At 39.2% G+C, this 24,580-nt stretch overlaps 1 protein-coding gene across 4 annotated transcripts in view; it reads right to left on the bottom strand.

The window, feature by feature from the left end:
* The window catches only part of KIF4A (kinesin family member 4A), a 128,322-nt gene that overhangs the window by 5,856 nt on the left and 97,886 nt on the right, over positions 1-24,580 (bottom strand). For all 4 annotated transcript variants that reach the window (XM_061136499.1, XM_061136500.1, XM_061136502.1 and 1 more), the window contains 8 exons: positions 18,605-18,760; positions 18,382-18,482; positions 13,605-13,734; positions 12,300-12,470; positions 9,870-9,977; positions 8,766-8,843; positions 8,313-8,411; positions 7,596-7,778 (listed from right to left, as the gene is read on the bottom strand). In XM_061136499.1, coding sequence (XP_060992482.1) covers positions 7,596-7,778; positions 8,313-8,411; positions 8,766-8,843; positions 9,870-9,977; positions 12,300-12,470; positions 13,605-13,734; positions 18,382-18,482; positions 18,605-18,760 — 1,026 coding nt within the window. The remainder of the gene's footprint in view (positions 1-7,595; positions 7,779-8,312; positions 8,412-8,765; positions 8,844-9,869; positions 9,978-12,299; positions 12,471-13,604; positions 13,735-18,381; positions 18,483-18,604; positions 18,761-24,580) is intronic.

The following is a 24,580-nucleotide window of genomic DNA, read 5'->3' on the forward strand; positions in this document are numbered from 1 at the left end:
CTCTAAGATTTGACTACATTTTTGTTTCATCTCTTACCATCTAAAATTATTTTGTTTTCTGGTCACTTTGTGTCTCTCTCCACAAGAATGTCTTCAGTTTCATGAGGCCAAGGACCTGACGTCTGTTTATTATCCTCAGCACCTAGAAGCAGGGCCTGATACATAGTCCGATGCTCAAAAATGATTTATAAATCTTTTTACATATCAATGACTATTTCCTTAGTATAAATACCTAGGTGTATAATTACAGGGCTGAAGGAAAGGAACATTTTTTAAAATTTATTTTTAGTTGGAAGATAATTGCTTTACAATGTTGTGTTGGTTTCTGCCATACAACAGTGTGAATCAGCCATACATTATGTTCAGTCATATCTGACTCTGCGACCCCATGGACTGCAGCATGCCAGGTTTCTCTGTCCATCACCAATTCCGGAGCTTGCTCAAACTCATGTCTATCAAGTCAGTGATGCCATCCAACCATTTCATCCTCTGTCATCCCCTTCTTCTCCTGTCTTCAATCTTTCCTAGCATCAGGATTTTTTCCAATGAGTCAGTTCTTCGTATCAGGTGGCCAAAGTATTGCAGTTTCAGTTTCAACATCAGTCCTTCCAATGAATATTCAGGACTGATTTCCTTTAAGATTGACTGATTTGATCTCTTTGCAGCCCAAGGGACTTGCAAGAGTCTTCTCCAACACCACACTTCAAAAGCATCAATTCTTCAGCACTCAGCTTTTTTTAAGGTCCAACTCTCACATACATACATGACTACTGGAAAAACCACAGCTTTGATTAGATGGACCTTTGTCAGCAAAGTAATATCTCTGCTTTTTAATATGTTGTCCAGGTTGGTCATAGCTTTTCTTCCAAGGAGCAAGTGTCTTTTAATTTCATGGGTAGTCACCATCTCCAATGATTTTGGAGCTCCCCAAAATAAAGTCTCTCAATCTTTCCATTGTTTCCCCATGTATTTGCCATGAAATGATGGGACCAGAAGCCATGATCTCTGTTTTTTCAATGTTGAGTTTTAAGCCAGCTTTTTCACTCTCCTGTCACCCTCATCAGAAGGCTCTTTAGATCCTCTTCAATTTCTGCTATAAGGGTGGTGTCATCTGCATATCTGAGGTTATTGATATGTCTCCTGGCGATCTTGACTCCAGCTTGTGTTTCACCTAGCCTGGCATTTAGCCTGATGTACTCTGCATATAAGCTAAATAAGCAGGGTGACAATAAACAGCTGTGACGTACTCTTTTTCCGATTTGGAACCAGTCCATTGTTTCACGTACGGTTCTAACTGTTGCTTCTTGACCAGCATATAGACTTCTCAGGAGGCAGGTAAGGTGGTCTGGTATTCCCATCTCTTGAAAAATTTTCAGCAGTTTGCTGTGATCCACACAATCAAAGGCTTTAGCATAGTCCATGAAGCAGAAGTAGATGCTTTTCTGGAATTCTCTTGTGTTTTCTATGATCAAATGAATGTTGGCAATTTGATCTCTGGTTCCTCTGCCTTTTCTAAATCCAGCTTGAAAATCTGGAAGTTCTTGGTTCATGTACTGTTGAAGTCTAGCTTGGGGAATTTTGAGCATTACTTTGCTACCATGTGAGATGAGCACAATTGTGCCATAGTTTGAACATTCTTTGACATTGCCCTTTTTTGGGATTGGAATGAAAACTGACCTTTTCCAGTCCTTTGGCCACTGCTGAGTTTTCCAGATTTCCTGGCATATTGAAGGCAGCACTTTCCAGCATCATCTTTCAGGATTTGAAGTAGCTCAACTGGAATTCCATGACCTCCACTAGCTTTGTTCATAGTGATGCTTCCTAAGGCCCACTTGACCTGCGCTCCAGAATGTCTGGCTCTAGGTGAATGATCACACCATCATGATTATCTGGGTCATTAAGATCTCTTTTATATAGTTCTTCTGTGTATTCTTGGCACCCCTTCTTAATATCTTCTACTTCTGTTACGTCCATAGCATTTCTATCCTTTATTATGCCCATCTTTGCATGAAATGTTCCCTTGGTATCTCTAATTTTCTTGAAGAGATCGCTAATCTTTCCCATTCTATTGTTTTCCTCTATTTCTTTGCATTGATCACCGAGGAAGGCTTTCTTATCTCTCCTTGCTATTCTTTGGAACTCTGCATTCAAATGGATATCTTTCTTTTTCTCCTTTTCCTTTTGCTTTCTCTTCTTTCCTCAGCTATTTGTAAGGCCTCCTCAGACAACCATTTTGCCTTCTTGCGTTTCTTTTTCTTGGGGATGGTTTTGATCACCACCTCCTGTACAATGTCACAACCTCCGTCCATAGTTCTTCAGGCACTCTATCAGATCTAATCCCTTGAATACATTTGTCACTTCCATTGTGTAATCATAAAGGATTTGATTTAGGTCATATCTGAATGGTCTAGTGGTTTTCCCTACTTTCTTTAATTTAAGTCTGAATTTTACAATAAAGAGTTCGTGATCTGAGCCACAGTCAGCTCCCGGTCTTGTTTTTGCTGACTGTATAGAGCTTCTCCATCTTTGGCTACAAAGAATATAATCAACCTGATCTCAGTACTGACCATCTGGTGATGTCCATGTGCAGAGTCGTCTCTTGTGTTGTTCTCTTGGCAAAACTCTGTTAGCCTTTGCCCTGCTTCATTTTGTACTCCAAGGCCAAACTTGCCTGTTACTCCAGATATCTCTTGACTTCCTACTTTTGAATTCTAGTCCCCTACAATGAAAGGGACATCTTTTTTTGTTGTTTAGTTCTAGAAGGTCTTGTAGGTCATCATAGAATCATTCAACTTCAGCTTCTTCAACATTAGTGGTTGGGACAGAGTTGGATTACTGTGATATTGAATGGTTTGCCTTGCAAACAGAGATCATTCTGTTGTTTTTGAGATCGCACCCAAGTACTGCATTTCAGACTCTTGTTGACTACAAGGGCTACTCCATTTCTTCTAAGGGATTCTTGTCCACAGTAGTAGATATAACGGTCATCTGAATTACATTCTCCCATTCCCGTCCATGATTCCTAAAATGTCAGTGTTCACTCTCGCCATCTCCTGTTTGACCACTTCCAATTTACCTTGGTTCATGGACCTAACATTCCAGGTTCCTATGCAATATTGTCTTTACAGCATTGGGCTTTACTTCCATCACCAGTCACATCTACAACTGGGCATTGTTTTCACTTTGGCTCAGCCTCTTCATTCTTTCTGGAGCTATTTCTCCACTCTTCTCCAGTAGCATATTGGGCACCTACTGAACTGGGGAGTTCATCTTTCAGTGTCATATCTTTTTGCCTTTTCATATTGGTGGAGAGTTCTGACAAAACATGGTCCACTGGAGAAGGGAATGGCAAACCACTTCAGTATTCTTCCTTGAGAACCCCGTGAATAGTATGAATCAATCATAAGTATATATATGTCCCCTCTCTTTGATCCTCCCTGCCTATAGGAATATTTTTAAGGCTTCTGATACATATTTGCAAGGTGCTTTCCAGAAAGGTATGCCAAGTTACATTTTAATAACAACAGACAGAAATGCCCACCTCAGTTACCTTTGCCAACACTGGATGTAATAAAAATAAAACAAAACCCAGCTTCACTCCTTTGAATAAGACAGAGCAAAAGACAGCGTTCTATGACATGTCCGAGAGATACCTCACCAGAATGACACTGATCCATTGATTGCTATATACTGGGTATGGTCCTCTGACCATTTACACATTTATCTATCTGCCTCAAAAACACTCTATTACCCAGGCCATGTGTCTTCATTTTATCCACAGGGTTAATCATAGGAGACTGGTATCTGAGGGGTTGTTATAAGGAAAAACAAGTCAACTTTTACATAGCCAAAGTCTCATCGGGATGATCTATAGGACAGCACACTTCAGCTCAACAAAGTACAGCTTTCTAACAGCCACTTGGAATACAGTGGGATTCCCTGTGAGACTGTGAGCTTCCCCCTAGTAGACTGCTTGTTTTCGAGCAAGCAGAGGCTAGATAAACACCTGGGAGTGGTATTATAGAACAGTCATGACATACACGTTAGATGTATTCACATGAATGCCATGTGCACTAGCTATAAATTCATCCTGTTTTCTCCCAAACCGGGATCAAAATATAAGAGAGGGAGCAAGACCTTGCCACAGACATAACCTCAAATATGATGTATGTGGTATATGTATATACACACATGTGTGTGTACCACAACTGCTAGCAACCAACAGCATGTCCCAACACCATAATTGGGAACCACTTTAATAGACAGTCTTTATATAGAGTGGGAAGTAGAGAGGAAAGACCTTTGGGGTTCCTTTACGCCAGTGGTTCTCAACCCTGACCATCTGGTGATGTCCATGTGTACATAAGAAATCTCTGGTGAGCTTTTCAAAAAGGCCAGGTCCCACCTCAGACTAATTAAATCAGAATATCTGGGCATGGGGTCTCAGGCTCCCTGTGTTTAAAAGCTCCCTGGGGGATTCTAATGTGCAACCAGGGTTGAAAATTATTTCTTTAGAGTTTATAATTCTTCTAGCACTGATTTTAGTGCTATATTATATCTCAGAATGATAAAAACTGGTAAAAATTGTAACATAAAGAATACTAGGCCAGGAATTAGGAGACCTGGGCTCTAGTCTTATACTCAATACTTGGCATGCCCTTGGACAAGTCACTCCATCCCAGTTCATCTCCATTCTTTTATTACTAGAGACCAGAATACCTGCTCCTTCTTTTCTGCCAAAGGGGACAAATGGGAATATTTGTAATAGTGGTTACAGTGCTTTAATACCAATACCTGCATGACATTTTATCCTTTACAAGGTGCTCTCACATATATTCCTTCTTTTAACTTCTCGGACACCATATAATACCATATAAAGGTGGTATTATTAAAACCTACATATTAAAAACAACAACAAAACCCATATATACAACTTTAACTCAGGATATTTGTGCTGGAAGAGACCTTATGTATCACTAGTCTAGTCTCATCCCTTTATTACATAAATAAGGAATCTGAGGCCCAGAGAGATTGTGTGACCTGCTTAAGGCCAACCAACTAAACAGTGGCAAAGTCAAGACAGAACTCATGTCTACCTGGCTTCTAAGCTATCACTTCTTTATCCTTTGGCATCTCCTTAGTATATATAGGAAACACAGCTGAATGAGGAAACCTATTTTTTCAGCATTAGCTTTGGACAAGTCATCATTTTGGTGCTTGCTGCAGCCTCCTATCCAAATACCTGGATAGGATAGTGATTCAGCTGTGTTGCAACAGTAACAATCAGGATGGCCTTCATGCAAAGCATCAAGGTCTAAAGCTGACGTGTCTACAAGCAGTCCGATGAAAGAGCAGTCACAGCATCCATTATACTTCAAGGTCACCAAAAAGGAGAAATTCAATTGTCAACTTGCCCCCCTTAAAGCCCAATTATATTCTCAAGTTATAAAATCAGGGGAAAAGCCTAGAAATGAATCATCTCTCAGTGTTTTAGACAGAGGATTTATCATTGATAACAATTATTACTTACTTGCAATATTTTGCTATACTTTTATATTTCCTTTTTTAAGCTTATAGCAATAGTGCATATATATATATATATACTTGTGTATGTGTGTGTGATAGGCATTCCTCAAAGACAAGTATACCCATATTTGCTTCCTATTTGGAAACTCCTTCCCAGAGCTTTAGGTCCTCTACCATTTGTTTCTGTGTGTACTTCTCATCTTTGCTTCCTATTACCTGGCTGACCTTTTCATCAACATTCAGCTCATGCATTCCACTTCAATCACAGTAGACAGCATAAATGTTTGCTGAGTAAATGAATGAAAGACATGTTCTGCCCCATTTTCTCTCAATGTCTCAACTCTGTTACACTACTACCTCTACTATCAAGACTTTGCAATATGCTATTCGTTGTGCCAGAAAATGGTCTCCCAAGACTGTATTTCCCTTTCTGTCTTATAATGCAGCAACAGTCATCTCTTTCATGGCATGTCCTTAAACTCTATCTACTTGGTTTGGCTTTATAGTCACTCTTAAAGGCCCCTCAATCCATGTCCCTGAGATGAGTAGGTTGAGGTTCTATGTGTACATGCATGCTAAGTCGCTTCAGTGATGTCTGACTCTTTGTGACCCTATGGACTATAGCCCACCAGGCTCCTCTGTCCATGGGATTCTCCAGGCAAGAATACTGGAGTGGGTTGCCGTACCCTCCTCCAGGGGATCTTTTCAACCCAGGGATCGAACTTGTGTTTCTTATGTCTCTTGCAGGTTCTTTACCACTTGCACCACCTGGGAAGCCCCGAGGTTCTATGATGCTTCCTATTTCTTTGTCTTGTTTTCCCATTTAGATTATAAGCTTTCTGAGGCTAAGGATGAGCTCTTAGTTCCACCAAGAGCACATGGTGACTTTGTTGCATTCCTGATGACTTTGCAAATGACTTAATGCCACAATGGTCTAGTTCTCATGATTTGCTTCTCTCTGGTGTTTGTGGCTATACAAGGCTCAGTTCCCCAGTGGTGCGCTATCAGCTAATGAAATTGAGTAACCTTCTAGGAATCCAGCTAAGGTAATTTGTGAGTTGTTCTCTTTAAGTGGAATGTGGCTGCAGGGCACAGTTGGGGTAGTAATGAACTGTAAGGCCTGGGGAGTTAGTGTTTCAACATAAAACATCTAAGTTTGGTAAATATGTAGCAATGTCATTGTGTAAGTAAATAGCTGCTGCTAAGTCGCTTCAGTCCTGTCGGACTCTGTGTGACCCCATAGACGGCAGCCCACCAGGCTCCCCCGTCCCTGAGATTCTCCAGGCAAGAACACTGGAGTGGGTTGCCATTTCCTTCTCCAATGCAGGAAAGTGAAAAGTGAAAGTGAAGTCGCTCAGTTGTGTCTGACTCTTAGCGACCCCATGGACTGCAGCCTACCAGGCTCCTCTGTCATGGGATTTTCCAGGCAAGAGTACTGGAGTGGGGTGCCATTGCCTTCTCCAGTAAGTAAAAAGAGCATGTCTCAAAGTCAGATTTTTCCTAACTAGCCCTAACTTTGGTGTGTTTAATTTTAAAGTTGGTCTGAGGTTTTTACTGATTTGACCATGGTGTGGTAGAAATAAACTGGACTTGGAGTCAGAACATTTGATTTCAAGTCCTGACTCTCACTTGGTTTTATGTCCCTGGGCAAGGTCATTTCACTCTCCTGAGTCTCAGATCCAGCTGTAAAATACAAACAATAAACACCTCACTGGATTTTTTTTTTTTTTGGTGACAACGAAAAGAGGTAACATATGAGAATAGTTCATAAACTGTAAAGTGCTATAAGAATGTGAAAGGTTATTATGATCACACAGGAACCAGTTTCAATGAGACGATATAGAACACTACTACCTGTTCAGACTGGGTAAGAATCTGAAAACATGAAAAGAACCCCTCTGTGCACCCAGGCAGCCCTCTCACTTAGCCCTGGGTTCCATATAGAGCTTGCCCAATGAACGCCCCTCAGTGGAGCCAGTGCCTCTGAATGGGATCGAGGGGCTGGCACATTCTCACTGGCAGTGAAGACTAATGAACAGAACTCCTGAAAGAGATGAGCTGCCTCCTACCCCTTGGATGTTCTTCTTGGACACCTTAACTAATTTTGTTGGCTTCCATTCCTCATCATTCCCATCGCCACCATCATCATCACTGTCCTCAGGCTCATTCACAGAATATTCCGAACAGTATTTTAGGTCTTCGATGTCCATGCTTTGCTCCAGGAACTTTTCTTTAAAACGGGAAGGTTTGGGCTAAGAAAAAAGGTTTGGAATGGTTATTTAACTAAAAACAACAACAACACTTGGATCCTATCTTCTTAGTAGCTGCTGCCAGCTATATTCTAAGAGCAGAGATTTTAGATGCCCTCAAAGACAGCCCACTTGGCTTTACCAATCAGAAGAAAATTCTACTTAAGCCTTTGACCTTACAGTCTTTGAAGGGAGAGAAACTGAAGGGACAGAGGCTGAGTAATCTGAGGGAGGAGGGAGAGACTCATGATATGATAAGTATCTTTAGATGGACAGCTGAACACTGCTCTTTGCTCCTCCTTCTCAGCTGTGTTGCATAATGCCTAAATGACCTAAATAGCCTAAAGACAGGCTTCTAGGGAGGGAGGAAGTCTATTTTTCTCAAGATTGTACTGTAGTTTTATCTGGGACTCCAAGGAAACTTGGAATGCTGGAATGTAGGAATTTTAACTATCAACCACTTCTAAAAAGGTGATTTTTGCACACTCACCACAAACCTTGGCTATGCGAAGGTATCACAGGCACTGAGTAGTTTACCTTAGGTGGGATATATTCAAAAGAAGAGTCTGGAGACAGAAGGGTATCCTTACGAAGATGAGATTTCTGTCTGCTGGCTACTTGGAGGAGGTTCAGTTTCTATTTGAAAAGAAGAGACAAAGTGTACTTTGCAGGGAAGCTTCTGAGAGTGTTCATGGATAAAACACAGAATCCTAATTAGCTTAATTTTAAGCCATGGTAAAGTGAGGCTGGATAATAGCAAAGTAGGTTGAAGGATTCCCACTTTACAGTATCAGTATTAGATTCAGAAAGGAGCAAATTTAAATGTCTTTTATATCATCTGAAATGGACATGACCATATCACATGGAAACTAGATGAAGACCTCATAAAATAGAGCCAAGTCTATATACACTAGGAGTTGCTCCCAAGGGCTGGTCTCAGTTGCAACAGGGTCTCCCAGGGCTTACTGAATGGGTGGGAAGCTGCAGTACCTGCTTCATGAGTTCATTCTCTTGAAGAAGCTGCTGATTTTGCTCACACACTTCCCGCATCTTCTCAAGTTCTTCATCCTGTTTCCAGATAATGCAGTGATAGGTGGGGTTATTTTGGGTACTACATATGGGTTACCAAACAACTCAGAGATGAAAACACACTACTGCCAAGTTGCTGGCAGCAGATGGTTTTTGCACAGCAGGCATTGGCACCCAGAAAAATGCCTGATCCCTACCAATTCCTAGATGTCCTGAATGCCACCTCTATTCCAACATTCCCAAGCAGCCATGACCACACTCACAGGAAGCATGGGCTCTGCCCTATACACATTCTTCATTCTTTTCTATTTTCTAGCCTCATATCCCTTATTCACATCAGGATGCCAATAAAGAAACCCACCCAGAGAGTCAGCTGTTTCTTTGACATCTTTGGATGCTTTTGTCCATGCTTCTCAACACAGATTAAGCAGTTTATTTGCTGCACTAATGAGCCTGATTAAACTTTCTATTTTTTTTTTTCTGATTAAACTTTCTTGGCACTTAAGACAACTGGATTCATGCATATGACCTTAACAAGTTTGGTTATGTCTTCAGTGAGAGGTGCCAAGGAAAACTTAGAGACTGGTGGTTCAGGAAAAAGATGCTAACTTGGATAAAATAGTGCTCCAACATGCTATTAAAGGGTGTGGTGTTCCCAGACTCTGGAAGAAATGCAGACCCCAGGCATTTTACAAACATGTCAGGTCTCAACTCATAGCAGGCACAGAAAGAGAGAGCTAAATGCCCCTAGGATTCTACTGGATGATTTAACATTCTCAACTCTTTAGAGCTCAGGGTTGAGAGAAAGAATGAGGAGGCCTTAAAGTCTGGTACAGAGTATATACTCTCATTTCTGTATCAAAACAGAGGTTATCCTATGTATGGCTACATCCTAAACATCACTAAATTGACCAAATAGGGCTAACAAAGCAACAGAGGCTACCATTATAAACTTCTTTTCAGTAGGTAATTTTTTCTGCAGGTTAAACAATGGTCTAAATCAGATAGAGTTCTAAGTCAGGCCCGTGGACCCCATCTCTGGAGAGCTTTGCCTCATGTCCATACCTGACACTTCAGGGTGTTCAGCAGCTGTTGCTCCTTTTCGCTGACTGACTCTTCTAGCTGCTTCTCCGCCATTTGGCTTTGTTGTAGCTGACTGAGGAGGTACAGCACCTAGAGAAAAATACAACCCAATGGTACCAAAGGAATAAAAGGAAAAAGGAATTTCAGTTTAGCCCAATAAAGGACAGAAATAGTATGGACCGAACAGAAGCAGACGATATTAAGAAGAGGTGCCAAGAATACACAGAACTGTACAAAAAAGATCTTCACGACCCAGATAACTACGATGGTGTGATCACCCACCTAGAGCCAGACATCCTGGAATGTGAAGTCAAGTGGGCCTTAGGAAGCATCACTGTGAACAAAGCTAGTGGAGGTGATGGAATTCCAGTTGAGCTATTTCAAATCCTAAAAGATGATGCTGTGAAAGTGCTGCACTCAATATGCCAGCAAATTTGGAAAACTCAGCAGTGGCCACAGGACTGGAAAGGGTCAGTTTTCATTCCAATCCCAAAGAAAGGCAATGCCAAAGAATGCTCAAACTACTGCACAATTGCACTCATCTCACACACTAGCAAAGTAATGCTCAAAATTCTCCAAGCAAGGCTTCAACAATACGTGAACCGTGAACTTGTAGATGTTCAAGCTGGTTTTAGAAAAGGCAGAGGAACCAGAGATCAAATTGCCAACATCCGCTGAATCATCGAATAAGCAAGAGAGTTCCAGAAAAACACCTATTTCTGCTTTATTGACTATGCCAAAGCCTTTGACTGTGTGGATCACAATAAAATGTGGAAAATTCTGAAAGAGATGGGAATACCAGATCACCTGACCTGCCTCTTGAGAAATCTGTATGCATGTCAGGAAGCAACAGTTAGAACTGTTTGGAACAACAGACTGGTTCCAAACAGGAAAAGGAGTATGTCAAGGCTGTATATTGTCACCCTGCTTATTTAATTTATATGCAGAGTACATCATGAGAAATGCTGGGCTGGATGAAGCACAAGCTGGAATCAAGATTGCCAGGAGAAATATCAATAACCTCAGATATGCAGAAATTGAAGAACCTTATGGCACCCTTATGGCATAAATTGAAGAAGAACTAAAGAGCCTCTTGATGAAAGTGAAAGAGGAGAGTGAAAGAGTTGGCTTAAAGCTCAACATTCAAAAAACTAAGATCATGGCATCTAGTCCCATCACTTCATGGCAAATAGATGGGGAAACAATGGAAACAGTGAGAGACTTTATTTTTTTGGGCTCCAAAATCACTGCAGATGGTGACTGTAGCCATGAAATTAAAAGACGCTTACTCCTTGGAAGGAAAGTTATGACCAACCTAGACAGCATGTTAAAAAGCAGAGACATTACTTTACCAACAAAGGTCCGTCTCGTCAGGGCTATGGTTTTTCCAGTAGTCATGTATGGATGTGAGAGTTGGACTGTGAAGAAAGCTGAGCGCAGAAGAATTGATGCTTTTGAAGTGTGGTGTTGGAGAAGACTCTTGAGAGTCCCTTGGACTGCAAGGAGATCCAACCAGTCCATCCTAAAGGAGATCAGTCCTGAATATTCATTGCAAGGACTGATGTTGAAGCTGAAACTCCAATACTTTGGCCACCTGATGCGAAGAGCTGACTCATTTGAAAAGACCCTGATGCTGGGAAAGATTGAAGGCAGGAGGAGAAGGGGACGACAGAGGATGAGATGGGTAGATGGCATCACTGACTCAATGGAGATGAGTTTGAGTAGACTCTGGGAGTTGGTGATGGACAGGGAGGCCTGGCATGCTGTGGTCCATGGAGTCACGAAGAGTCGGACACGACTGAGTGACTGAACTGAACTGAAGTGATGCAGTTATTTCTCTGTGATTTCAAAGAAAATTATTCTCTTTTACTCTCATGGCTTGAAGTAGTAAGCACAGTCACAGTATTATCAGCATGTTCATCTTGGTATTAAGGTTGGAGCTTAAGGAACTTCCCAGGTGGTCCAGTGGTTAAGAATCCACCTGCCAATGCAGGGAACATGGGTTCGATCCCTGGTTGGGGAACTAAGATCCCACATGCCGTGAGGCAATTAAGCTTGTGTACCACAACTACTGAGCCCACGTGCTCTGGAACCCTCGGGCCACAACTGGAGAGAAGCCCATGTGCTGCAACAAAAGATGCTGATGCTGCAACTAAGACCCGAGACAGCTAAATAAATAGGTAGATAAATATTAAACAAAAAAAAAGTTGGAAGTTAAGAGCCACTGTCACTGGCACGTATAAACTTAGGTAAGTCATTTTTCTGTTTCTGGTGTCTTACTTGCAAAGATTGGAAAAGACTACATGGCCTTTTGAAGGAAACTTCATACCTCCCACTATTATTATTTTAAACTAACAACAGAAAGCAACGATGGTTTGTTTCTCAGTATAGCTTCTTGGCTTGCCAGCTTACCTTCTCTTGGTGCTGTTGCTCCATTCTCACCAGCTCTGCCTGTAACTCTGCTTCTATTTCAGCAAAATGATTTCGTTCCTCAAACAGCATCTTCTGCATGTCAGCATAGCTGGCCTTGTTCTGTTTCAGGTTGCTTTCAAGCTTGCTGACCTGTATTTTGGAGGAGACCAGCTGGAAGGGATAAAAGAAGATCAGTTTATTTGGAGAATGGTCACCTTTCCCCATTCATTAGGCAGAAAAATGTCAGCTTTCTTGAAACTGACTGAGAAATATTCTTCCATGTCCAAGTCTAGTCTTATTTTTTCATGTCATGGATTCTACCATTGAATAGTAACAACACCATTCAAACCAAGAGCCCAGATAGTTATCTGCTGAGATAGATGTCTTAGAGCTGGAAGCCACCACTAAGGTCATTTAAGCTCTTGTTCTACTTCAAGGCAAGAATGAATCTAACACAAAGAGTATCAGACAATTCTAAATTCTGATATTCAAAAAGTTCTTCCTTAATTTTAAAGAGAAATCCATAAGTCACACCCTTATGGCTAATTATGTCCCATTTCAGAGTGCCTGTGTTCACATGTTGGAACTCGTAGACACACTAGCTGAAACTGCAGCTTTGGCTCTTTAGGCTAGATTGATATCCTATGCTGGCCTACTTTTATATTCTCTACTAGTCCCGATGGTGAACATCATAAATACCAGTGTTCACAAGACTAATAAGGATTTCCTTAGTAGGATAAATCTGCTAACACAATACAAAAATGTATAAATGATAGCATTGCTCAAACTTGCAGAGTTAGAGTTTGTATGCTTGCCTCAATCACTAGAGGTGATCAATTTTAATTCCTTTTGTGACAATGGATGATGGTATATTATTTTAAGGTCAGTGAAGACGGATTTTCCTTAAGATGAATCTTTATATGTCAAAGGTTTTCTCTCTCCTAGATCGTACTTAAAACTTTTTGAAATACATATCAGAGGTAAAAAGTAGTATAGTATAATATTTTATGTTTGATCAATGGCCTACTATGGTATCTTAAACTTTTCATAATAACAGTGAACATTATTGAGCACCTGTTATATGTCAGGCATGAGTATCAGCTTGCAAGTTATATATATATTTTAAGTGACCAGGCTGTTCTTGCTCACACAAACCTTTACCCATAAAACTATTTCTCTAATGATAACGTCATTGTGGTTTCTACCACGAACAGTGGCAATAGCACTATGACAATATTCCAGGCTAACATCTAATTTCAAACCACCAAACCAGACCCCTAATGGATGATAGGAAGAAATGTTTACTTCTCCAGTTAAGTATTTCAGGGCACACTTGGCTTCCAGAATGGTAGCAATATTCTCCCAGCGGTGTTTTGGTCTGTCTTCACTTTCTGCGTCCAGCAGCTTCTGCTGTAGGTCAGCAATCTGAGCACTCCTTCAGGGAGAGAAACAGTGTGCCTTATTGCTAGTAGCCTCAACATCAAGGAGAGGGAAGAGCTCTAAGGAGAAACTACAAATACTTTTATGGACAGAGGTATCAGTTAAATATCACTTAAATAATGACTGAGTCATCTGGTTAGGATTTTATACAGTATCTCAAATATTGTTGTAAAGCGACTCTAAGACTATCCAAATGTTTTTATTTTATTAAATACTGGTTGAAATAAGTGGGTCATACAGTGGGCTTGGAAAGATTTGTTTTAGTGAGGGTTTTGTTGTAGCATATTGACTATAATATGACTTTGTCTTGAGGCCATATAAGCTGGAATTGTGACATGGTGGCTCACATTTACAAGGACAAGATTCTTTATGATCAAGTATGGCCTGAGACCAAGGTCTGCATAATATTTCAGTTTCATCAATAGCTTCTGTCTCAAATTTGCTAGGTATCCCCATGCTAGGGAGTGTACTGGCATGTGTGTAACATGCAATAAGGTACTATAAAGAAAATGGATACTAAAATAATCTGAGATAGCAGTTCTTAACTTTTTGGGTCTCAGGACCCCTTTACACTCTTAGAAATTATTGAGGACCTCTAAGAAATTTTGCTCATATACATTATATCTATAGATATTTACACTATTAGAAAGTAAAAGTGAGGAAAATACTTATTAATTTACTTAAAGTCACAATAATCCTTTATATATTAACAATTACATCTGCAGTGACACTGTTGCCAAATAAAGTCACATTCTAAGGTCTGAGAAGGACATGAACGTGTGTGTGTGTGTATGAGTGTCTTTTTCTCTCTCTCTCTCTCACACACACACACAAAACAACATTTTCCAATACAAAAAAACAATGCTGTAAGAAGAGTGAGATTGTTTTACATTGACATTTCTCTGTAATGTATGGTTCAGTAGAAGACAGCTGGATTCTCACATGTCCCTCTGCATTTAATCTTTTGTGACATGTTCTGGATGATGTAAATGAAGGTAGTCTGGCCACACGTGGATATGTAGTTGGACAAAAGAGGAGCATTTTATTTTAATTTTTAATTTAATTTAATTTTGGCCTCGCTGCACAGCTTATGGGATCTTAGTTCCCTGACCAGGGATTGAACCCAGGGCACTGCAGTGAAAGTATGGAGTCCTAACCACTGTACCACCCGGAAGTTCCTGGGAGGAGCATTTTAACAGCCTTTTCAGAAAACTGTGGCTATTCTTCTTTGAGACTACACCAAAACCCAACAAGTTCCTTAAAAGAGTTGAAATGTAGTTACTTGCCAACTGAATGGATCTTTTACTCTTACGTGATTCTGTAACATGTCATTTGGATGGTCATACAGAACCCTCAAATCAACACATTTTGTTACACAATAGAAATAAGATAACAATTGTTAATATCACTACTGGGCACATTAGAAAAGTTATGTAAAACTGCCAAGTTAACAGTGATGGATACACATCATACACAAAATTCTAAGTTTTGCTTGAAAGCTCAAATTTTATTTTTGGTGACAAACACTGACAGTTGTTTTCCTTGATGTGACAGGCTCACTCTGTTCATTTTTGAGAAAATGTCTGCCAAGTACCCAAGTCTGAATAACCATACTTTGTCAGTAGTTGTTTCAAGTAAAACTGATGTTCTGTGAAAAAAGAGGCCTGTCGAGCTCACACCTCAAACCGCACAAGTGCTTTTCCTTGAGACAAACATCAGCCTTTGACATCAGCACAAATGCTTTATGTATTCTTCCCGTTCTGTCACACAGAACATTATAAAGATCTGAACTCAAAAGTTGAGATTTTAAAAAATTAACAATTTTTATTGTTTTATCACAGCCATTCTTGAGTAAAACTGACTTAAAAAAAAATGAGAGTGTATGATGATGAAGTATTCAATGATCGCTAGTACAGGTTTGTGCTGGGCTTTTCAGGTGGTGCTAGAGGTAAAGAACCCACCTGCCAGTGCAGGAGACATAAGAGATGTGGGTTCAGTTCCTGGGTTGGGAAGATCCACTGGAGGAGGGCATGGTAACTCACTTCAGTATTCTTGCCTGGAGAATCCCATGGACAGAGGAGCTTGGCAGGCTATGGTCCATGGGGTCGTAAAGAGTCAGACATGACTGAGTACAACACGTGGCACAGGTTTGTGCCATTGCTTTGATTCAAGCTAAGGTGCTAGCAGTTTTGTCCACTATTGCTTTGGCATTATTATGGCAAATGTCAACATAGTAAAAATGGCAAACAATTTCTTAATATTATTATAAAAACAGGGAGTCACATAGGTTCCCTGAAAGGGTCTCAGAGATCCCCAGGAGACTGTACACCATACTTTGAGAACCCTGGTCTAATATGTAGTCCTTTCCTTCAACAAGCTTACAATCTGTCTAGATTGACAAGACTAATAGATATAAAATAATCAATAAATATAAAGATAACATATATCATCTGTACTACATGACTGAGTACTGTAATTTCTGAAGGAGTTTAGAGAAGAGGAAAGTTAGTGAGGGATGAAGAGTCAGGGAAGGCTTCTTGGAAGAGGCGGGCCAGAACACTTTAGAGTTGTTTTATCTATCAAATGCCCTTTCCTGTCTTTAAAGAAATTCCTTTGATTAAACTCACCTTCGTCTAATTGCACTCTATGTGGCACCTGCCCTACATTTATATAATCATTTACTTATGCACAATGGTATGCAGGTAAATGTTTAACAAACAGCACCTAAAAGTACCAGATCTGATTTGTAGCCTTTGCTAGTTTCCATAGTGCAAATATTCTCACCACGAGTGATTGTAAGCTATCAACAGTTTACAGCATTCCTGAAATTTTAACAATTTCAACACGCCACTGTCAGTCAATAATGAGTGACTTCACTCAATGTTTCTACTTGAAAGCAAGGACAATGCCATCTATACTTTCTATATATCCCAACTACATCTAGTGTAGCACAAAGTGAAGTGAAGTGAAGTCACTCAGTCATGTCCGACTCTTTGTGACCCCGTGGACTGTAACCTATCAGGTTCCTCTGTCCATGGGATTTTCCAGGCAAGAATACTGAAGTGGGTTGCCATTTCCTTCTCCAAGTGTAGCACAAAGCAGAATATCAATTGCTGAGTGACTTAGACATATCCGAAGATATACAGCTAGTGTGTGTTGCTGAAAACAAATTAAATGATTGCCAAGGTCTTCTGGGCAATAAAATTCTATTATACCTAAGACAGTATAAAATATCTATCAAAGTTCTGTTCCTTATAGATTTCATAGATATTTAAAAGACAGTAATAGTGATTAAAGAGAAGAGCATTTATCGAGCACTTCTAAGATGCCAAGTTCTGTGTTATGTACTTTACTTTCCTTTTATTTATTTTTTTGGCTGTGCTGGGTCTTAGTTGCTTTGCATAGGCTTTCTCTAGTTGCAGTGAGTGGGGGTTACTCTTTGTCGAGGTGCTTGGGCTTCTCATTGTGGTGGCTTCTCTTGTTGTGGAGCACAGGCTCCAGGTGCGTGGGCTTCAGTAGTTTTAGCATCTGGGCCCTAGAGAGCACAGGCTCCAGCAGTTGTGGTGCATGGGCTTAGTTGCTCTGAGGCATGTGGAATCTTCTTGGACTAGAGATTGAACCTGTGTCCCCTGCATTGGCCAGAGGATTCCTTTCCACTGAGCCACTAGGGAAGTCCTATACTTTACTTTCTAATCTCATTTAAAGCTCATGGTAGTTTACTTATGCATTTTATCTACTTTGCTGATGATCTCTAAAATTCTTTCTCCCAGGTTGTTGATCTTCTGGTATCATTTATTGGGTCCCTCTAAATAGAGTTTTGTTTTTTGTCAGTTCTTGTGATATATCATAAAGATAACAGATTTTGTAATTAGATAAAATGGGTTTCAAATCCTGGTTCTGTATAATCTTTAGCAAATTTTTTAAGATCTTTCAACTTTAGATTTCTAAAGTGAGAAGAATGATGCTTATCTCATAATGTATATATCTCATAGAGACTGAATGAGAAAATGTATCTAACATGCCTAGTGAAGTGTATAGTTCAAAAAAATCATTATTTTTTCTTGTTTCTCTGACATCACAAAGCTTTTGAATCACTGATTGATAGCTTCTATTTTAATTCAAGGCATATTTTTTTTTTATTCCTTTTATTTATTTTTCTGCTTTGATTGCTGTGGTGAAAACTTCCAAAACTATATTGAATAGTAGTGGTGAGAGTGGCCACCCTTGTCTTGTTCCTGACTTTAGGGGAAATGCTTTCAATTTTTCACCATTGAGGATGATGTTTGCTGTGGGTTTATCATATATGGCTTTTATTATGTTGAGGTATGTTCCTTCTATAGTGCTTTCTGAAGGGTTTTTATCATAAATGCATGTTGAATTTTGTCAAAGGCTTTCTCTGCATCTATTGAGATAATCATATGGTTTTTACCTTTCAGTTTGTTAATGTGGTGTATCACATTGCTGCTGCTGCTGCTGCTAAGTCGCTTCAGTCTGTCCGACTCTGTGCGACCCCACGGACAGAAGCCCACCAGGCTCCTCTGTCTCTGGGATTCTCCAGGCAAGAATACTGGAGTGGGTTGCCATTTCCTTCTCCTGATTCAAGGCATAAATTGTTATAATGCCTTAGAGATAGTACCATTACCTGAGTTCCATTTCAGTCTCTAGGCTTTCAATCTGCTTTTTCATGGAATCCTCTGACTCAGAAACCTGACCACGCAGTTCAGCAAGTGAGAATGTTCGCCTCTGTAAAGAAGAAGTGGGGATGAGGGTGAAGCTCTAATTGGAAAGAAGTTCTCCAAATTAGTGAGGGTTTCTGGGGAGTGTAGAGTATGATCATTGGCAACATATTTCCACAGAGTACTTACCCGGAGTTTAGGAGGTGGATTCTCCCCAGATTCCATTTTTAATTTGAGTTGAGCCACATCCTGAGCCAGAATCTTTCTGTCTTCAAGAAGGTCATTCAGATGGCGTTTGGCTTCCTCAGTACTGACCATTACCTCAATTTCATTTCCAAGCCAACTCTAGAAGATAAATCAGTCATGTTAGGTTAAGGATGAGGAATCTCTGGCCCATGGGCTAGATTCACTCCAGGTTTAATTTCACTTGAACCAGAGCCCAAGTAAGTAGAAGTGAGATTTCCATTTGTGCCAAAACTCACCAAAAATCCCAACAGTGCTCTAAGAGCCTTTAGTGGCAATTTCCGAAAAGGTCACAAGAAAGCTTTCTGCAGAAAATCTTTCTTCAGATATCCTAGCATTTCTATGTATTCTGTCTTTACCTTCTCCATTTTCTCCTTAATCTTTGTCCATAATAAGTCATAATACAGAATTGAAGTATATTGTGATCATCTGTTCTACTTAATAAACAGATAACCATTATTAATCTTTAAAATAGATCAATGGAATTTCAAAAACTGCAAACAAAATTAACTAAATTCAGTTTTTAGAAAGGTAGCCTGGACTTCCCTGGTGGTACACTGGATAAGAATCCGCCTGCCAATGCAGGGGACATGGGTTCAAACCCTGGTCTGGGAGGAACCCACATGCCATGGAGCAACTGAGCCTAAGCACCACAACAGCTAAGCCCGTGCTCTAGAGCCTGCACACTACAACATCTGAGCCCAAGTGTTGCAACTACTGAAGCCCATGTGCGTAGAGCCTGTGCTCTACAACACAAGGCACCACAATGAGAAGCCTGTGTATCGCAATGAAGATCCAGTGTAATAAAAAACAGATACTTTCAAAAAATGAAAATTTTCATTTTTAGATGAAGATATACCATGCTAAGAGTAGTCAAAGAAAGCCGAGTGGATATATTTTATATTAATGATTATTAATTATTATTAATCAAATATAATTATTTGATATTAATCTGGAATCAATTCTGGCAATCTGGAATCAAGATTGCCAGGAGAAATATCAATAACCTCAGATATGCAGATGACACCACCCTTATGGCAGAAATTGAAGAGGAACCAAAGAGCCTCTTGATGAAGGTGAAAGAGGAGAGTGAAAAAGCTGGCTTAAAACTCAACATTCAAAAAAAAAGAAGATCATGGCATCCGGCCCCATCACTTCATGGCAAATAGATGGGGAAACAATGGAAACAGTGACAGACTTTATTTTCTTGGGCTCCAAAATCATTGGAGATGGTGACTACAGCCATGAAATTAAAAGACGCTTGCTCCTTGGAAGAAAAGCTATGACCAACCTAAACAGCGTATTAAAAAGCAGAGACATTACTTTGCTGACAAAGGTCCATATAATCAAAGATATGGTTTATCCAATAGTCATGTATGGATGTGAGAGTTGGACCATAAAGAAGGCTGATCACTGAAGAACTGATGCTTTTGAACTGTGGTGTTGGAGAAGACTCTTGAGAGTCCCTTGGACAACAAGGAGATCAAACCAGTTAATCCTAAAGGAAATCAGTCCTGAATATTCATTAGAAGGACTGATGCTGAAACTGAAGCTCCAATACTTTGGCCACCTGAAGTGAAGAGCCGATTCACTGGAAAAGACTGATGCTGGGAAAGATTGAAGGCAGGAGGAGAAGGGGATGACAGAGGTTGAGATGGTTGGATGGCATCACTGACTCAATGGATATGAGTTTAAGCAAGCTCTGGGACATGGTGAAGGACAGGGAAGCCTGGCGTGCTGCAGTCCATGGGGTTGCAAAGAGTTGGACATGACTGAGTGACTGAACAACAAATACAGAATTTGCATTAAAGAATATTATTACCCACACTTATATGGGCAATAAATCTATGACAAAGGAGGTAAGAATATACAATGGGGAAAAGACAGCCTCTACAATAAATGGTACTCAGAAAACTGGACAACTACATGCAAAAGAATCAAACCGGACTACTTTCTCACGTCATATACAAAAATAAATTCAGAATGGATCAAAGACCTAAACATAAGACCTGGAACCATAAATCTTTTTAGAAGGAAATATAGGCAGTGAGCTCTTTGACATCAGTCTTAATAATATTTTACTAAGCATCCTCAGGCAAGGGAAACAAAAGCAAAAATAAACAAATGGTACTACATCCAACTAAAAGCTCTTGCACAGCAAAGGAAACTATCAACAAAATGAAAAGGCTATCTACGGAAAGGGAGAAGATATTTGCAAATGGTATATCTGATAAGAGGTTAATATCCAAAATACACAAAGAACTCATAGAACTCAATATCAAAAAAAAAACAAAAACAAAACTAGATTTAAAAATGGAAAGAGGATCTGAATAGACATTTTTCCAAAGAAGACATACAGATGGCCAACAGACACATGAAAAGATATTCAACATCACTAACCATCAGGGAAACACAAATCAAAACCACAATGAGATATCACCTCACACCTGTCAGAATGGCTATTATCAAAAAGACAACAAATGATAAGTGTTGGTTATCCATTTTAAATATAGCATTGTGTACACCTGAAACTATCACAACATTGTTAATCAACTATACTCCAATATAAAATACAAAGTTTAAAAAAATTTCAAAAAAAACAGTGTTGGTGAGGCTGTGGGGAAAAGAGAACCCTCGTGCACTGTTGTTGAGAATGTGAATTGGTATAGGCATGATGGAAAACAGTATGGAGAGTCTCAAAAAATTAAAAACAGAACTACCAAATGATCTAGCAATTCCACTCCTGAGTATTCATCCAAAGAAAACAAAAAGCATAATTAGAAACCATATATGCACCCCAATGTTTATTGCAGCACTATTTACAATAGCCAGTGTACAATAACCTAAGTGTCATCAATAGGTGAATGGATAAAGATGTGAGATATATGTATATATAAGATGGAATGTTACCCAGCCATAAGAATGAAATCTTGCCATTTGTGACAACATGAATACACCTAGAGGATATTATGCTTAGTGAAATAAGTCAGACAAAGACAAAACTATGTGCTTTCACTTATAAGTAGGATCTAAAAAACAAAACAAATGAACAAAACAGAAACAGAGTTATAGAGAACAAAAAGGTAACTGCCACCGGGGAGGGGGATAGAGGGAGGAAAGAAATAGGTGAGGGAGACTAAGAGGTACAAAATTCCAGTTGGAAAATAAAGGAGTCAAGGGTATGAAATGTACAGTGTGGGGAATATAGAATAACTATATAATATCTTTGTATGGTGACATATTGCAATTAGACTTATCATGGTGATCATACATTGAATCGCTGTTGTGTAACAGGAAGTAACATAGTGTTGTAGGTCAATATACTTCACAAATAAACTAACAAACTCATAGCAAAAAAGGTAAGATTTGTGGTTATCACAGGTGGGGTGTGGGGGAAGGAGGACTTGAATGAAGGCAGTCAAAAGGTACAAACTTCCAGTTATGAGATAAGTAAGTATTAGGGATATAATGTGCAACATGATAAATATAACTAACACTGCTATAAGTTGTTAAAAGAGTAAATCCTAAGAGTTCTCATCACAAGAAAAAATTTTTTCTATTTCTTTAATTTAGTATCTATATGAAATGATAGATGTTCACTAAACTTATTGTGATTATCATTTAATGACGTATATAAGTCAAATCACTATGCTGTACACCTTAAACTTATGCAGTGCTGTATATCGATTTATCTCAATAAAATTGGAAGAAAAAAGGAATATTGTCAAGGATAAAAAAAGATAATTTCATAATGGTAAGGGAGTCAATTATTCAAAAACTTAACCCTTAATGTTAATGCCCATAATATACAAAGCACCAAGATGTCTGAAACAAAATCATATATAAGCCAACAAAGGAGATAATGTAGAATCATAAATATACTCAATTGATCCAAAAGAAGCCAGAAAACAAGGAAAAGGGAATGAAGAACAGATGGGACAAATAGAAAAAATTTGCCTGCCAATGCAGGGTACACAGGTTCAATCCCTGGTCCAGGAAGATCCCATACACCATGGGGCAACTAAGCCCATGCGCCACAACTACTGAACCCTGCATGCCCAGGGCTGGTGCTCCCCAGCAAGAGCCACCTCAAAGAGCAGTCCTGCTCCCTGCAACTAGGGAAAGTTTGTGCACAGCAATGAAGACACACTGCCATCAAAATAAACTGAAAACAAAACAAAGAAGGCACAAAGAGGTTAAAGCTAAAAGGATTAAAAAAAAATATACCATGCTAACATTAAAAGAAAGCTTGATGGACTTATTATCAGAAAAAGTAGATCTCAGAACAAAGAATATTGCCAGGAATAAAAAAGATCATTTTATAATAATAAAGGGATCAATTAATCTTAAATGTTTATGCCCCTAATAATACAGCTTCAAAATATATGGAACTATAAGAAGAAAAAAACAAATCCACAATTCTAGTTGAAGATTTCAATACCCATTTCTAAGTAATTGATAGAATAAGTAGGCAGAAAATCAGCAAGGAAACAGTAGAAATGAACCGCACAATCTATCAAATTGACATGATTGACATGTGTAGGACACTCTATCCAACTATAGCAGAATATACATTCTCAAGTACACATAGTGTGAACATTTGCCAAGACTGACCATATTCTAGGTCATAATATATCTCAATAAATTCAAGGGAATTCAAGTCATAAAAAGTATATTCTCTAACCACAATGGAATTAAATTAGAAATCACAACAGAAAGATATTTGGAAAAAATCCCCTAATATTTGGAAACTAAATAACATCCTTTAGATTTCATTAAAGGAGTATTAAAGGGGAAATTTATAGCACTAAATGTTTATATTAGAAAAGAACTCAAATCAATGACCTCAGGTTCTACCTCAAGAAACTTTAAAAAAAGCCAATTAAATCCAAAGCAGAAATAAGGAAATAATAAAGATCAGATTAGAAATTAATGAACTGGGGTTTTGGGGATAGTTTTTTTTAACTATGGTAGAATATACATAACATAAAGCTTACTATTTTAACCATTTGTAAGAATGAACTGATTCTTTGATAAATCTTAGCCAAACTAATCAAGAAAAAGGAAAAAAGACACAAAATATCAATACTATGAATGAGATAGAGAACATTACTACAGCTTTTACAGATATTAGGAGGGTAATAAGGGAATATTATGAATAACTTCATGCCTTTATGAGTCATTCATTCATGTGTTTGGCATGAAGTTATTCATGTCAAACACACAAACTACCAAAGCTCACTCAAGAGAAAATATATAACTTGAACAACCCTATATCTATTTAAAAAACTGAATTACAGTTAACCCCTCCTCTGACCCAAAGCAACAACTAACAGAAACATCCTTCAGGCCTAGATGGCTTAACTTGTGAAATGTACAAAACTTGTAAGGAAGAAACAATATTAGTTCTATACAAACTCTTCCAGACAATTTAAGAGGAGGCAATACTTTCTCACTTATTCTAGGAGGCCTTGATACCAAAACCAGACAAAGACATTATAAGAAAACAACAGACTAATGTCCCTCAAGAATACAGATATAAAAATTGTACACACAATTTTTATTTTAGCAAGATTTTAATTTTATACATTGTTGAACTCAACAATGGCGCTTTCCTGCTGGCTTAGCAGTAAAGAATCTGCTTGCAATGCAGGGGATCCCGGTTCAATCCCTGAGTCAGGAAGATACCCCTGGAGGACGGCATGGCAACCCACTCCAGTATTTTTGCCTGGAGTATCCCAAGGACAGAGAAGCCTGGTGGGCTATAGTCCACAGGGTCACAAAGAGTCAAACACAACTGAAGCAACTGAGCATACACGCATGCACACACGAGCTCAACAATACATAAAAAGGATGATATATCACCACTAAGTGGAGTTTATTCAAAGATTGAAAGGCTGACTCGATATTTGAACATTGAAA

Source organism: Dama dama, chromosome X (genome assembly GCF_033118175.1).
Source record: "Dama dama isolate Ldn47 chromosome X, ASM3311817v1, whole genome shotgun sequence".
Lineage (NCBI taxonomy): Eukaryota > Metazoa > Chordata > Mammalia > Artiodactyla > Cervidae > Dama > Dama dama.